Source organism: Sceloporus occidentalis, unplaced genomic scaffold (assembly GCF_023333645.1).
Source record: "Sceloporus occidentalis isolate IW3139 unplaced genomic scaffold, rSceOcc1.0.p SCAF_1, whole genome shotgun sequence".
In the NCBI taxonomy this organism is placed as follows: domain Eukaryota; kingdom Metazoa; phylum Chordata; class Lepidosauria; order Squamata; family Phrynosomatidae; genus Sceloporus; species Sceloporus occidentalis.
The window spans coordinates 296,100,337-296,114,635 of record NW_028316981.1 but is presented as its reverse complement, the minus strand read 5'-3'; the positions used below and the strand labels follow the sequence as shown (position 1 = coordinate 296,114,635).

Below are 14,299 nucleotides of genomic sequence, written 5' to 3'. Positions count from 1 at the left end.
GCCTTCTACTTGGACAGAACGTCGGTTTCCAGTCGGTCTGAGAGACTGTTCCAATGTTACTCGGAACCGAAAAAGGGTCTACCGGTGTCACCACAGAGGTTTTCCAAATGGGTGGCCGCGACCATCCACCTTTGTTATGAACTTTTGGGTAGACCTCTCCCTACCAGGGTACGGTCGCATGCAACAAGGGCGGTTGCAGCATCCTCCGCTTTTCTGTCTGGGGTCCCTTTGGAGGATGTTTGCAAGGCTGCTGTCTGGTCCCAGCCTATGACATTTATTAAACATTACAGACTGGATACAAGGGCCAGACGGGATGCAGCTTTTGGTAGAGCTGTGTTAATTTCTGGGTTGCATTGATTACTATTTATCCATCAGAATGTTGTGTTGATGTGGTACCCAGAACGTGCTCAAACTGTGTTCATGCCATTTCTTTATGCTAAACCACTGCATACATGATTGGGTTATTGCTTACAGGAGTTGCATCTCCTTCTGTCATACCTATGGTTAAAGTACAAATGACTGACAGTGGGGGTGGTTTTTTGACAAGTTTATTGTTAATAATAAACAACATTGGTTCACTTCACTTGCTGTCCGGACACTCCCTCCGCCGCTTACCTAAGCTTGTCAGTCTAAACCCATTTGTATGATTCGCAGAGACCACGAAGAAGAAGGACAGGTTGCTTACCTGTAACAGTATTTCTTCGAGTGGTCATCTGCGAATACATACAAATCCCACCCATCCTTCCCTCAGTGTCCTGCTCTTGAGTGGCTCATTCTTCGCTTACACAGCGGAAAAAGTTGGAACTGGGGAAAGAGCGGGAAGGCAGGGGCCTTATAACGGGTGGGCGGAGTTACTGCCAAAAAGTTGCCTTTAAGTTGCAAAGTGTACTTTGCCCAGAGATTCTAGAAGTTCCGAGCAGCACTGCACAGGCGCAGTAAAACCCATTTGTATGTATTCGCAGATGACCACTCGAAGAAATACTGTTACAGGTAAGCAACCTGTCCATATCTGCCTGCCAACCAGATGTAAGAACCCTTCCCTGGCAAGTCAGTTGTATTTTATTTGATTAATATGGAAAGGAAGGTTAGAGTTTTGGATGAAAAGGTGGGAAAGTGTGTGACACTGCTGATTTCTGAAGGGAATAGAACTCAAACTGCAGCAAATAGTAAGATGAGCAATGCCCCTGGTGGTTGACAAGCAGATTGGGGAAGTGGAGAGGGCAAGTATGGAAATGGTTCAGATGACCACTGTCCAGCATATTGTTGGTGGTGAGAGGGATTTGGAGTTAAAATAGATTTTAAAACAATTTTTTCAACTTCAAGAGTGGGACGGATGAAATGAAAATTAAAGACAAATAGAGGAATTTATTGAAATGAGAGTGTGATCAGGAAACAAAAGTAAGTGAGTCAGATTTAACAAGAATAAGTAAAAAGGAGAGAAATTTTCAAAGCAGGTTTGAATTTGCCTTCAGTAATCAGAGAGGAAAACTGCTGCACCAGAAGCAGGTTCAGAGCACCATCTTAATTTAGCAAGTTAAAGGGTAGGGCGGGGGGAGGTTCCCCATTATGTAGCAACCTGCAGTTGCCAAACTTAGCTGGTCAGACTCCAGCATCTGCTGTTGCTAAGGGGAATGGAGCAGAATGCAGTAGCAGTAGCCATTGCAGACTCCATTATCTCTTATGAGTACAGTAATAAGGATGGCTGGTTTTGTGGAATATTTGAAGATTATGTGTATTTAGGAAGTTGATTCAAAGTGTGCAGACTTCTAGTGATGGTACACAACAGTCACCCAATGAGGACAGGGTATGTTAAATGCTCCAATCTATACTTAGATATTCAGAGAATTATTAACAATGAATTGGGTGCTTTTCCATCTGCTCATAATAGTAAATTTTCAACCTTCAGTCCGCAGGGAACTGTCTAATTAAAAATAATAATTGTAAGCTGCTCTGGTAGCCTTTAGGGCTGAAGGGCGGGGTATAAATACCATAAATAAATAAATAAATAAAATCAGCAAACTCAGATTAATTTTTTTAATATAATGAACTAGTTCAATGCAGTGCAAGGAAATCAGTTGCCAACAACAAGCATATTATAAGGCAAGGCAAGTCTTGAAAATCAGATTCAGCATCAAGACAATTTGTTTGCAGCAAGGAGGAGGAAATTGAATACATTTGTAGATGTCAGTGTAATTACACCAGGTTTGCAACCCAAGGAATATTTAAAGAAGAAAAAACATACTCAGAGTATTCAGCTGGTTTGTGGAGTTAGATTAAGAAAAATGTCTAAGTGATGGAAGTAAAGCGTATTAGTGTGGAGTTTACTAAGTGAAGATTATGAGTGTGAAGCATGAGAAACAGGTGTACACAGATAAGCTATTTGACAGGGAGGCATTCAGCCTTTTGAAAAGTTTTACAGACTTTAGATTTAGAGGAATTTTCTTATAATTCTAAAGTAGATGATGCAGCTGTTAAGGAGAGTAGGGTGGCTTCAGTACTATAGGCAGAGGTAACAACAGATCAATGGGTCAATCTGGTAGGGACACAGGAGACAGCATTCGTTTCCCAAGGAATTTGAGAAGCAGGTACATTTCTTCACTGGTTTTGAAGGGCAGAATAAAGCAGAAGATTGTTTTGGCAGAAATCCAATACCTCATGGAAATTGGAGCAGTAGAGAAAGTGTTAGTGGGGCAGAGATATTCTGGTGCTTATTACATCATGTTCACTGTTCACAAGAGTAACTGGGCCTACAGATCTTTCTTGAATCTCACGTACTTGAACGGATTTGTGATGTACCAAAAACTCAAGCTGGAGACTCTGCAAATAGTAAAGGATAACAAACTATGGATATTTGATGGTGTCGGTAGATTTGTAAGAGACATATGTCCATGTCCTGATGGCTCCAATACACAGGCATATTTGAGATTTCAGTTTCAAGGGAAACATTTCCAGTTTAAGGCACTTCCTTTTGCTGTGGCATCATCTCTCAAGGTATTCCACTAATGTGTTAATCCCACTGGTGGCATGTCTCAGGCAGAAGGGAATGCATTCATAGCCTTACCTGAAAGGTATTTTGTTTAAAACCATGTCCATGGTAAAGATTGTGAAAGATTTGATTTTAACAATCCATACTCTGGAGAGGCACAGCTTTCTAGTAAATTATGGGAAGAGCCATTTGAAACCAACCAAGAGTTTGACTCATTTAGAGGCTCTGATAGATACCATGGTTAGTTATCTACCATTGTCTCAAGAAAGAAAAGAGAAATTAAGGCAGAAGATAGGTCAGTTGGTGACTTTGAGAACAGTGGATGTGATGTACTTAGCGAAGATAATGTGTATCCTGATTTCTGTCAAACAGCTACTGTGTTGGGGCAGATTTCATGCAAAAATTCTTAATTCCCCACCAGGTCAAAAGGGATCACGAGCCATTATCAGGTAATGCTGTTGCACTCATTGAAAAGGAAATTGAGGTCGTAGTTGAACACATGCATCTAGACAAGAATATTCCCTTACTGAATCCTTACAAGGTGCAAGTGATGTGAGAATTACAGGATGGGGAGCTCATTGTGGAGATCACTCAGCTCGGGGAGTTTGTAGTTTTGTGAACAAGAGACACAATATAAATTATTTAGAACTCAAAACTATCTAGTTAGCTCTTTTGAGATTTGCAGCAATTGTCAAAGATCATCATATACAAAAATGTCTGACAACTTAACATTGAAAGCAGTAAGGGAGGATTTGCAGTCAGGGTGGATTTACGTTCACGTCCTCTGATAGCAGAATCCAACAGTCTGTTGAGATAGGTGGAGGAAAATTATGGCAGTTTATTCAAAAGTAACTCTGAATGTACAGTAGGACCATGTATTATGTGAGTTTGCATAACATGGGTTCACTTACATGCATTGGAAGAATTATATTCCCTCTAGGCATTTTTTAGGTTCTCCATATCATTTCTATTATATGCTTCTATCTGAAGTTGACCATAGTCCTGGAGGATCTAGAAAAAGCCTAGAGAAGTGATTTCTTTTGCTAATTCTAGGCTCTCCAGCATGACTCTGCGGTCAGCCTCTGGCCAAAGCATACCACTGAATCATGTGGAAGGACCTAGAAAATATTTAGACAGAACACTTTGTCATGTATTTTTGGTAAGAGAAATAGGGTTCCAGATTATATGCAAAAATTATATTGCACAGGGGATCACAGAACAGATCTCTCATTTAATATGCAGTCGTATTGTACAAGTGGACTTCCTGAGAAGGAACACGATTACTCCAGGAGAACAGAGCTTACATCCAGAGATGTTCAAGAGTTTGAATGAGTTGTTAGGATATTTAAACACAGATCTGTTTTTGTCTGGCGGGAATACCAAATTAAAAAGATTCTATTCTGTAGATGGAAGCAGAGGTGCAGAGTATACACACTGCTCTGTTTGTGTTGTGGCCGAAGGGAATGCATTGTGTTTTTTCTGCAATGAAAATCATTCAGAGTCCTTCTGAAGGTGCAGCAGGAGAAGGCACCTGTAGTAATGATAGCACCTTGGTGTCCGAGGTGTCCGTGGTTCCTTTGTTGCTGCAGATGTCAGTGAGAGAGTCCTGTCTCTTCCACAAAGCATGGATCTATTCAAAGGCCAGAGTTACATCCCAATCCAGGTTGCTTACATTTGACTGCCTGGATCTTGAAAGGAGGTTTCTGAAGGCCCAGAGGAGGTGGTCAAGACAATACTGGCTTCAAGGTGCAGTTCTACTCAAAGAATATACAACATGACATGGAAAATGTTCTAAGATTGGTGCAGAATTCAATTTTTAAAGATTGAGCATGTGCAAGTAAAGCATATACTACAGTTTCTGCAGCATGGTTTATGTAAAGGTCTGAAACCAATTACTTTTAAATACAGATTTCAGTATTTTCTATAGTATGGAGGTTTAAAAGACTGTCACTTTGCATTCACCCACACATAATAACGTTTCTGAGGGGTGTTAAAGTAGAAGTCTTTTCCAACTAAGTATAGATTCTATACCTGGGATTTGAGCTTGGTATTAAATGTTCTAAGTCCCCTTTTGAAACATGAAAGGAAGCTTCATTAAGGTTATTATCTGTCAAAGTTGCATTTTTGGTAGTGATTATGTCCTTGCAAAGAATTTTGGAGCTGGTGGCAATGTCAGTTAATCCAAACTTCTGTAAATTTGAAGAGGATAGATCAGTATTATCTTTGATCCAACTTTTTGGCTTAAATGTATTTTTAAAGGAGATGGAATTGAGGGTATATTTTTATCAGACTTCTGCACATGATGGAACCATCCATTGGCGTGTAAATGGCACACTTTGGATATTTGCAGAGCTATAAAAATGTATTTAAAAGAAGACAATGTAGGTAAGATATACAGAGGCTTTGTTTGTCCCTCTTTTAATTCTAGGAAGTTAGGGCAAAAGGCTTATAAGGCAGTCATAGTGAGATGGATAAAAGCTTTTATTTTTCGTGCTATGATTTTGCACAGAACCCAAGGCCTAATAGTGTTTGGCCACATCAACTAGGCCATTATCCACTACCACTGCAAATGCCCTATCAGTATCATTAGAGGATGTATGTAATGCAGGTAGTCTGAGCCAACTATGTTTATCAGGCATTACAAATTAGATAAATACAAATCAGCACAAAGAGCATTTAGATGAATGGTGTTAACAAGTGGTGGTACAGTAACATTCATTGGAACCCATTCAGTTAAGGGACTTGGTTAAGTCTCATTACAGGTGGATTCCTCCTCCCTGCCAGTCTGAGAATGAGTAGTTGGTGCTTACCATGAATTATCATTCTGCGATGGCAGGAGGAGCAATCCAATCCACCTCAGAGGTGGTGAATGTAGTTTGTTTGAAGATTTTGAGTATTCTTTAGGTCAGGCAGGACAGGGAAGAAGCCTCAGTGAATCCAACTAAAATAGAACTTTGACTCCTGTATCATTGGTTGGCATGTGGAGATAAACACATTTCTACTAAATTAATCCTCCTGCCATCCCAGAATGATAATTCACGGTAAGTAGCAACCACTCATTTATTCAGTCAGATCCTCTAACTCTTTAGGCATTACTTTGACTCAAAAGAATCCCAAGTTTCATCTATGTTTGATAACATTTTACAGATAAGTAGTTACTCTTCCAGGAATTAGGTGACGTTCTATTACCCTGGAATGTTGTGTACATTGCAGAATCTGAACAAATTTTGTCTTGATTTTGAGAATATTTTCCTTTTTCCTAACTGACCAAGGCAGAGACAAGATATGCTCATCACAGCTTCATTTGAACTGGTTCTGTGAGCTTTATATGCACCTGTATGTATCAGGCCATCAGCTGTTATGCATTACAGTGACAATAGTTTCCAGTGACAAAAATTAGATCCAGGGCTTTCTTCTTTTCCCCTTTAAATAGGGGATCGTGTGAAGTGACTGAGCTGTATATGAAGCTCTTTAAGGCTGTTGTCAGACTTTAAACATAGCCATGTTTAGTTTATGAAGTGATATTGCTGTACAAGGTCCCAGTGTAAAGTCATTCTTAAAAGCAACTAAATATAATTTAAAATCAACTATTTATTCTGCATTTCTGGCTGCAGAGAAATGTTTTGTTCTCTGATAACCCACATGTAAACTCTTATTTGGAGGCAGGTTTTAGTAGTTTTGATATCCCCTTCAATTCAGGTAATTTTTACATGGTTTATATGCTGAAAAACTACAGTCTTACTGAATTTCTTGATTGATAGAAAGCCATATTTATTTCTATTATAAATAAAATTGTAAGGATAAGAAATATCAGTACTCTGGGTGATCTGCTTCAACTGCTAAACAAGTCAATAAAGATGAAGTATCCCCCCCCCCCCCAATAATGCAAGTAGAAAAAAACTTGTACAGATAATGAAACATGGGCTTAGGCCTTGACTTCATAATACAATCACATTTTGAATAGTAGATTCAGTATTCTTGCTGTGTATAATTGGATCTTTTCACAAGAAATTCCTCTGATTTTCCTACAGACTACTCAGCAATACAAAATAGTATTTATTCAAATAACTAATTATAAAAGGTGTGGATAGTGCTGTGGTTCCAAAAGGTATTAAACCAGCCAGCAGTTAACTAAAGTTGGTCAGGGCATTGATGCTTGTTTCTAGGGAATAATTCTCATTGGAGCATCTTGATAATAGTACTTGAGATGAAAAAGTCCTCAAAGCTAAATTAGAAGAAAGTTGTATCAGTCAATTCTGTGTGAGAAATACTGAGAAGATTTGGATTCTACTGCCCAGTTGAATGAAATAATTTTTTGATCTTTTTTTCAGTTTTTCCAGATGTTAGGTGAAGATTTGAAAGGTCACTTACAGTAGTTACAATTTCAAGCTGTGGGATGGGGGTGGGGTGAAGATACTATTCAAAATCATTTCTTTCTTCGGGTGTTGGAAATAGCTCACGTAATGGCAAAATGTATACTTTCGGGATTACCAATATATGTATCAATGGCATCAGAGCCAAAGTTGAATTTCAGCTGTAGCAACTGGAAAAGGCTCATTTTAATAGAACTGAAGGACCACTCATTGAATCATCTTAAAAGAAGTCAGATTAGTTCTTGTGTACCTGTCAGCACAGTTTGTGGGAAGAGTCTATGAATCAACATGTAGATTTACTACTTGACTAGTTGATCATCTTTTTGACAAACATGATGATGAAGCAGTGGGCCTTTGCAAGTCTGAATTGTTCCAGACCTTGAAAGTTTCTGATTGAAGCAAGCTGTGCCACTTACAGTTGGATGTGCATATGAAGGTGAGACCTGAGAAGCAAACCAGTTTTCGTAAGAAAATGTCCTCGCACACAGGAGAATTCTTTTATAAGAATAAATCAACCATGCAAACTTTCAATTAGAAAATACTGCCTGCTGACATACTGAGAAAAAAGACTCTTGCATCTATATAGAGCACAGTTATAAGTGAGTGTTGATGACCGAGGATTATTTCTGTCAAAATGTTGGGAACCACCATCTCTTCAAAATCCTTCTTCAGATGAAAAGACTGCATATAAGCATCCAGATTTTGAGTTTGTTTCCATTGAGAATTTTAAAAATTAGTGCAATGTCTCAGAGTTAGAAGGACCTAAACAGGCCATATAGTTGAACTGCTCTTCTAGGATGGGATACCTGTATCTAAAGTAAATTATTAGATCCCTGTTTATGGGGAAAATTGCTTGAGAATAATTCAGCAATCTTCCTTTTCAGCTTTTACAGGTACTCAGCTTATCCCAGCATGGTGGAATGCTAGAATCCCTGATGTAAAAGCTAGTTTTTTTCAGTGTTCCTATAAGTATTCAGTATTGTTGTATAAATACAGTGGGCCCTCCAAATTTACTGAGGTTTGGTTCCAGGAGCCACCCACCCATCCACCTGATACCAAAATTTGTGGATGCTTCAGTCCCATTATATAAAATGATGTACCTTTTATAAAATGACAAAATCAAGGTTTGATTTTTTGGAATTTTGTAAAAAAAAAAAATACATTTCAAGGTGGAATGTATGGGCGTAGAATCTGTAGATATGGAGGGCAGACTGTTGTTTTTTCCTCCTTTGATTTACACAGCATATCTGAGCTTTATTTATCTATGAATCCCATTGTGGGAGAAAGGTGAGCTATAAATCCTTGAAATAAAAATAAAATAAAAATCTATGCACTTAAAAACAACAATACAGCCCTCCCACCCCAAAAATGTAGACCACAGATAGAATGTAATGAGTGATTCCTAAAGTTCCTTCCCCAGAACTGGACCAAAATTCACTTTTTTATTTCTGAGAAAGTGAAGCAATAGTATAAAGCTCATTTTGTAGTGCTGGAGACAGGTGGTAGGTATGTGAATAGTTTTAAGTAAAACACACTTTAGTGCTGTTTATTTCTAAGGAGATAATCTTCAAGGAATTGGTCTTTTGTTACTGCAGTACTCGCCTATAGAAGCAAATGTACCCTTTAATATGTAAAGCTTTAGGAGTTTGGACATTATGAATGAATCAGGATGATAGTTCAATGCAGAAGATAAATGTCATCTAAATGCAACAAGATGTTATCAAGACTCAAATCTGCAGCCTAGAAATTAGAAAAATGACTGTAAAGTTGAACAACTACAAAAGTGTAAGAAGGAAGAAGAATGAAGAGAGAGAAACTGATGTCCGTGCTCTGAACTGTGGACCTTGTTCTGGATTTTTTTTTGTTTTTGTTTTTATTGCATTATTCTTTTGATATTATCTCAAAGACTGCTAAGTAATTTCAGTTCAACAAAGTAGCTTCTGAGTGTTTTTTTTAAAAAAAAACAGAATATGACTGACTTAGTTGCAGTTGAAGAAGTGTAGTTCACTTGATGGTCATATCTTGAACCTAATCAAATTTTCTGTGACTACTAGTTGAATATATAGCTGCATTGCATTGCATAATCCACCCCTTCCTGTCTAGCTTTTTAGCAGGAGAACCCCACAATTGGGATGGGTGGGTTATTTTATCTGTTATCTGTCCTGACAAAATTTACCTTATATTGGATACTAGTTACTGTGCTAATGCAGGTACCTTTTTAGAAAAAATGTAGAATAATATATATTTTATTAGTTTATTACTGATAAGATGTGATGATAAGTAGATTCTGTCAATTTCTATGAAATATTTTGATAGTTTTAACATTCTGGGGGAGGGGCAGTATGTTAAAACAATAATAAACTCCCCACTAAATTCAGCTGTTTATAATTGGGGGGGGGGACCTATTTTCACATTATGTCAGACATATGTGGGTGACCTATGACTGTAGTTAGAAAGAAACAAAAACAAGTAATCTACTAGATTCCTTCTTGCTATGAAAAATGTAAATTTTGGAGGTTTGGTTTGTTTGTTTTTGGCAAATCCTGAAGTTTAAGAACCTTCCATGACACTATGTGTTTTGGTTTACGTCAATTTGCCTATCTGCAGTTCATCATTTTTGAGTTTACACTGGATGCTCCTAGGGAATTAGGCATCTTAAAACGTCATTTTCCCTGTGGCCTTGGCTACCTTTTGATCAGTCTCTCTAATTACAAGCTTGTCAGTCTCTGGCAGGGTAGAGCCTTGGCTAAAAACTCAGAATGTACTGTATTAAAAATATTAACATTTCCTTTTAGAATGATATTTATCCTGCTATCTGTGGATTACTAGGATTGCTAAATTTGTAGGAAGTGCAGGTGTCTTTTACTGCAACTGTTAGGGCTGTGTTGTAGTGAGCCTTGGGGTTTCCTTATTCCTCTGAATTGATTTTTTACTGTTTGTAAGTACAAATTTCTGTAAAAATGTAAATTATTAATAAAGGTTATTTTTTGTGTGTTTTCATAGGTATGTAAACCAACATAACTATTTAGTTTTTTTGAATTATTATTCTAGGATCAAGACCACCATTAATACTTCAGTCTCAGCCTCCACCTTATTCATCACCTAGAGATGTCCCCCCTGATATATTATTAGATTCTCCAGAAAGAAAGCAAAAGAAACAAAAGAAAATGAAGTTAGGCAAGGATGAAAAAGACCAGACTGAAAAAGCTGCAATGTATGATATCATTAGTTCTCCATCCAAGGATTCTACTAAACTTACATTAAGACTCACTCGAGTAAGATCTTCAGATATGGACCAGCAGGATGATATGCTTTCAGGTTTGGAAAACAGTAACGTCTCGGAAGGGGATATTTCTTTTAATGTGCAGTATCCGGGACAGACTTCTAAAACACCAGTTACTCCACAGGATATTAATCGCCCATTAAATGCTGCTCAGTGTTTGCCGCAGCATGAACAAACAGCATTCCTTCAGGCACAACAAGTGCCTGTTTTACAACCGAACACTTCAGTTTCTGCAAAACAACCACAAAATCCTTTGGTACAGACACATCAACAGGTTTCTCAGCATGGAACTATTACGCCATATGATGAAGTAGAGTTGGATGCATTGGCTGAAATAGAACGGATAGAACGGGAATCAGCTATTGAAAGGGAACGATTTTCAAAAGAAGTGCAAGACAAAGGTAAAAATACTGCATATTTATGTAATATGTGCTATATTACATAATATTCATTCCTCATGAGATGTCCTTGATAATGAACCATAACCATCATTTACGTTCCTATTCTTAGTGAAGGCTGGATATTAACAGTGTCTGAAAGTCTAGATAATAAGGCAATAGAGTAATTTATTTCCTATTAATACATGAGAAATATAAATACTTTTTGCAACAATCCCTGTATAATAAATCAGTTAAGCAAGACATGGGCAGATTTACGGATTACAGGATCTTTTCTTTTTTGTCAGAACTTTGGTGCTCACCAGATGATGCCACTTGCTAAACGTTGGTGCTGGAGGTAGTTGGAAAACATGGCTGGTGTAGGATGCAGTTACCTCTTGTATCACATGAATGATACTTTGCTGGGACCTGTCTTTATCAATATCAATTTACACACAAAGTTATATCAAGTTTGTAGTTTAACAGCCTAAAAATACCACATACAAGCTATGCAAAAGATACAGTTTATATTCTTATAACCCCAATGTCCCATCAGTTCCACTATGTTTACACTTCACCCATTATCTCACGTGCAAGAAGACAGTGAAAAAAGAAGTAATGGTGAAATTAATTGCCTTAACTCAGTGTAATGTTACTTATTCATCCATTATCAGAACAATAAGCTTGCAGACCCTCTGTACCTTTGAGTCTACCCTTGTAATTATTTCATTTCAGGCAGAGAAAATCTTTTGCAAAGCTCAGGTCTGTGTGTATGTATCCAAAAATGTCATCAAGATATGGGTGTGTGAAATGTACACCATAACTATGGTTGAGCAGTTCCCTAGGAATAAGATGTAAGTTCACCAGAGCATAGTACCTCCAGTTATACAGAGCAATCTTAGACATGTTTACTCAGCTGTCCCATTATGTTCAGCTCAATTTACATGAAGGTAAGTACGCATAGGATTGTGCCTTCCTTGCATTTCAAGCTACATCTTATTTGAAGAGGTGCAGAGAGGGTCAGAGAGATGAAGAGATACATTGTTTCAGATAGATTTTTGCAAGAGTGAATTCAATAGAATATTTTTATATTTTATTTTAAAAAGATTTTTCCCTGTACATTTTTTAACAGGAATGATGTTTTAGGTATATTTTCCAGGGTTTGTTTTATGAGTATGCAAGAGGGAGTGTACAATGAAGAGAAAAAAAGGATTTCCAGAGGAAGTCAATACATTCTTAGAATGATGAAAGAAAGAAGTAGATGAGGAAGGGGAAGAATGAGCTGTAACAACCAGAGCTTCTCTGTATTGTTTCTGAGGTCCGCTTGATGAATGAATATTACATATCCTTGGTAATGGGAGAGGAACATGATTGAATAGTTTCTCTCACTTCAAAATGTTGCTGACTGAGGCTTCAATCATGTGAAATCCCACAAGCAATTTCCCTTACCTCTGTCTAGTTTTCTTGCTCCTAAGAAGCACCAGATTACATTTTACTGTGCTCTTCTTTTTCATCATGCTGCATAGAAGTAGTGAGTTGAAAATACTGTTGGACATAACAGCAAGAAATACAAGAGCATGTCATGTAGCTCAGGGAATGCTGGTGGGAGGCAGAACAACCAGGATTGACATATCACCCACACTCTATTGGCACATCACAATCTTTGTTTCACCAGCCTCTAAGCAACTAGGTAAAAAAAAACCTTCAGCACTGGAATATCCATGTAGTCTATTTAAATATTGTTAAAGGATTTTTGATAGTGTTTCCTTACTATTAGCTTTACAGTTACGTGGAAGAGGACCCTCTTTCAAATGAATGGGATGCAAGATTACATAATTGTTCATATGTTCAGTATTGGTAAAATGGACAATGATTTGAATGATTATGCAAAGACATGCTTCTCTAAATTGGTATGAACACTAGATTCTGCACTGGAGATTAATTCTGAATACTTGTTAAATACATACTTGTATATACAGTTTGACAATTCATTTTCTAAAGTGTAGCTATCCAGTTACAAATATTTCAAATGCTAAATCATTTGTAAACAGAGATTGTGTGTCTGAGTAAACAGTCATTGATTCTAATCAACCTGTTTGCTATCATAGGATGAATTTAACAACTTATCGAAACAATTTGATTTACAGCTGTTGTATTTTTTAACTAGAAGAATCCTGCTGCATTATATGCTATCACTGCTGCCAAGCAGTAATCTATATAACATGTACTGCTGTACAGGTGTAGTGTCAAATGTCTGTGTGATTGTCTGTCAGGATATACCATTGCTGGTTGGAAATCAGTGTCACAGGATTTGTGGTTTGAAGCAACAGTAGAACAGTTTTATGGTGGGGCTTGCACATATTAGAAGGAGAATTGACTCTTTGTTTGTCTGAGCTGTGGAGGTTTAGTGGATAGTTTTGGTCCATAGCATAAGGTAGCAATTGGATTTGCTGAGCTACAGTCTCTTGAAGTACGAGAGCACTAGGTAGAGTAATGTATAGCAGTTGGTAAGGAGGCAATTTTCTAGTGCAAGCAATAGATGACTGTTTTTTTGGGGAGGGGTTGTTTGTTTGTTTTTTGGTCTGTGCTTTGTATGATCAAGAGTGGAAAAGCTAATGTTGGGGCACCCAACATAATATATGTACACCTTGGAACTGCCATGATATTGGGAGAGGTGTCAGATTTTATTCTATTATTACATTGGGAATAGAACTTTATGGAATAGATCAAGAGTGGGAAACGTACAGCCTAAGCCCCATTTGTATGTCCTTAATCCTCATAGAGGCCCTCCAAGCCACACACTGCAGAAATAATCCAGTTTGAGACTGTGTTCACTGCCCTGCCTCAGTGCTAAGGAACTCTGAAAAATGGTGGTTTTTTGAGAATTTAGCCTCTGTCAGAGAGCTCTGGGATTCCCTGTCACTGAGCTAAGGCAGTTAAGGCGGTCTCAAACCGGATTATTTCTGCAGTGTGTTTTGGACCTTAGATGTTGTACCAGCAAAGAGATGAAGATCTTTATCAAACTCTGTTTGAGCCAGTTAGACCAATGGGGGTACCATATAGAGATTGCCCTAGTGGGAATGATTAGGAAATATTCATGGACAGCTTCCACTTACATTATTACCAAACAATGCAGGGTAAAGTACACCACCTTGAAATTCAGCAATCGCCACTCTTAATGATGGTTTCTGAACAACACCAATACCATCTAGTTTCAGCAAGGAGAGGTATTGATTTCAGATGCATTCACTTAAGTCATTCTTCCTCAGATTTTATTTCT

At 37.8% G+C, this 14,299-nt stretch overlaps 1 protein-coding gene across 8 annotated transcripts in view; it reads left to right on the top strand.

Moving 5' to 3' along the window:
* The window catches only part of NIPBL (NIPBL cohesin loading factor), a 233,476-nt gene that overhangs the window by 111,631 nt on the left and 107,546 nt on the right, over window positions 1-14,299 (top strand). For all 8 annotated transcript variants that reach the window (XM_089496474.1, XM_089496496.1, XM_089496456.1 and 5 more), the window contains one exon: window positions 10,411-11,043. In XM_089496474.1, the coding sequence (XP_089352600.1) occupies window positions 10,411-11,043 (633 nt within the window). The remainder of the gene's footprint in view (window positions 1-10,410; window positions 11,044-14,299) is intronic.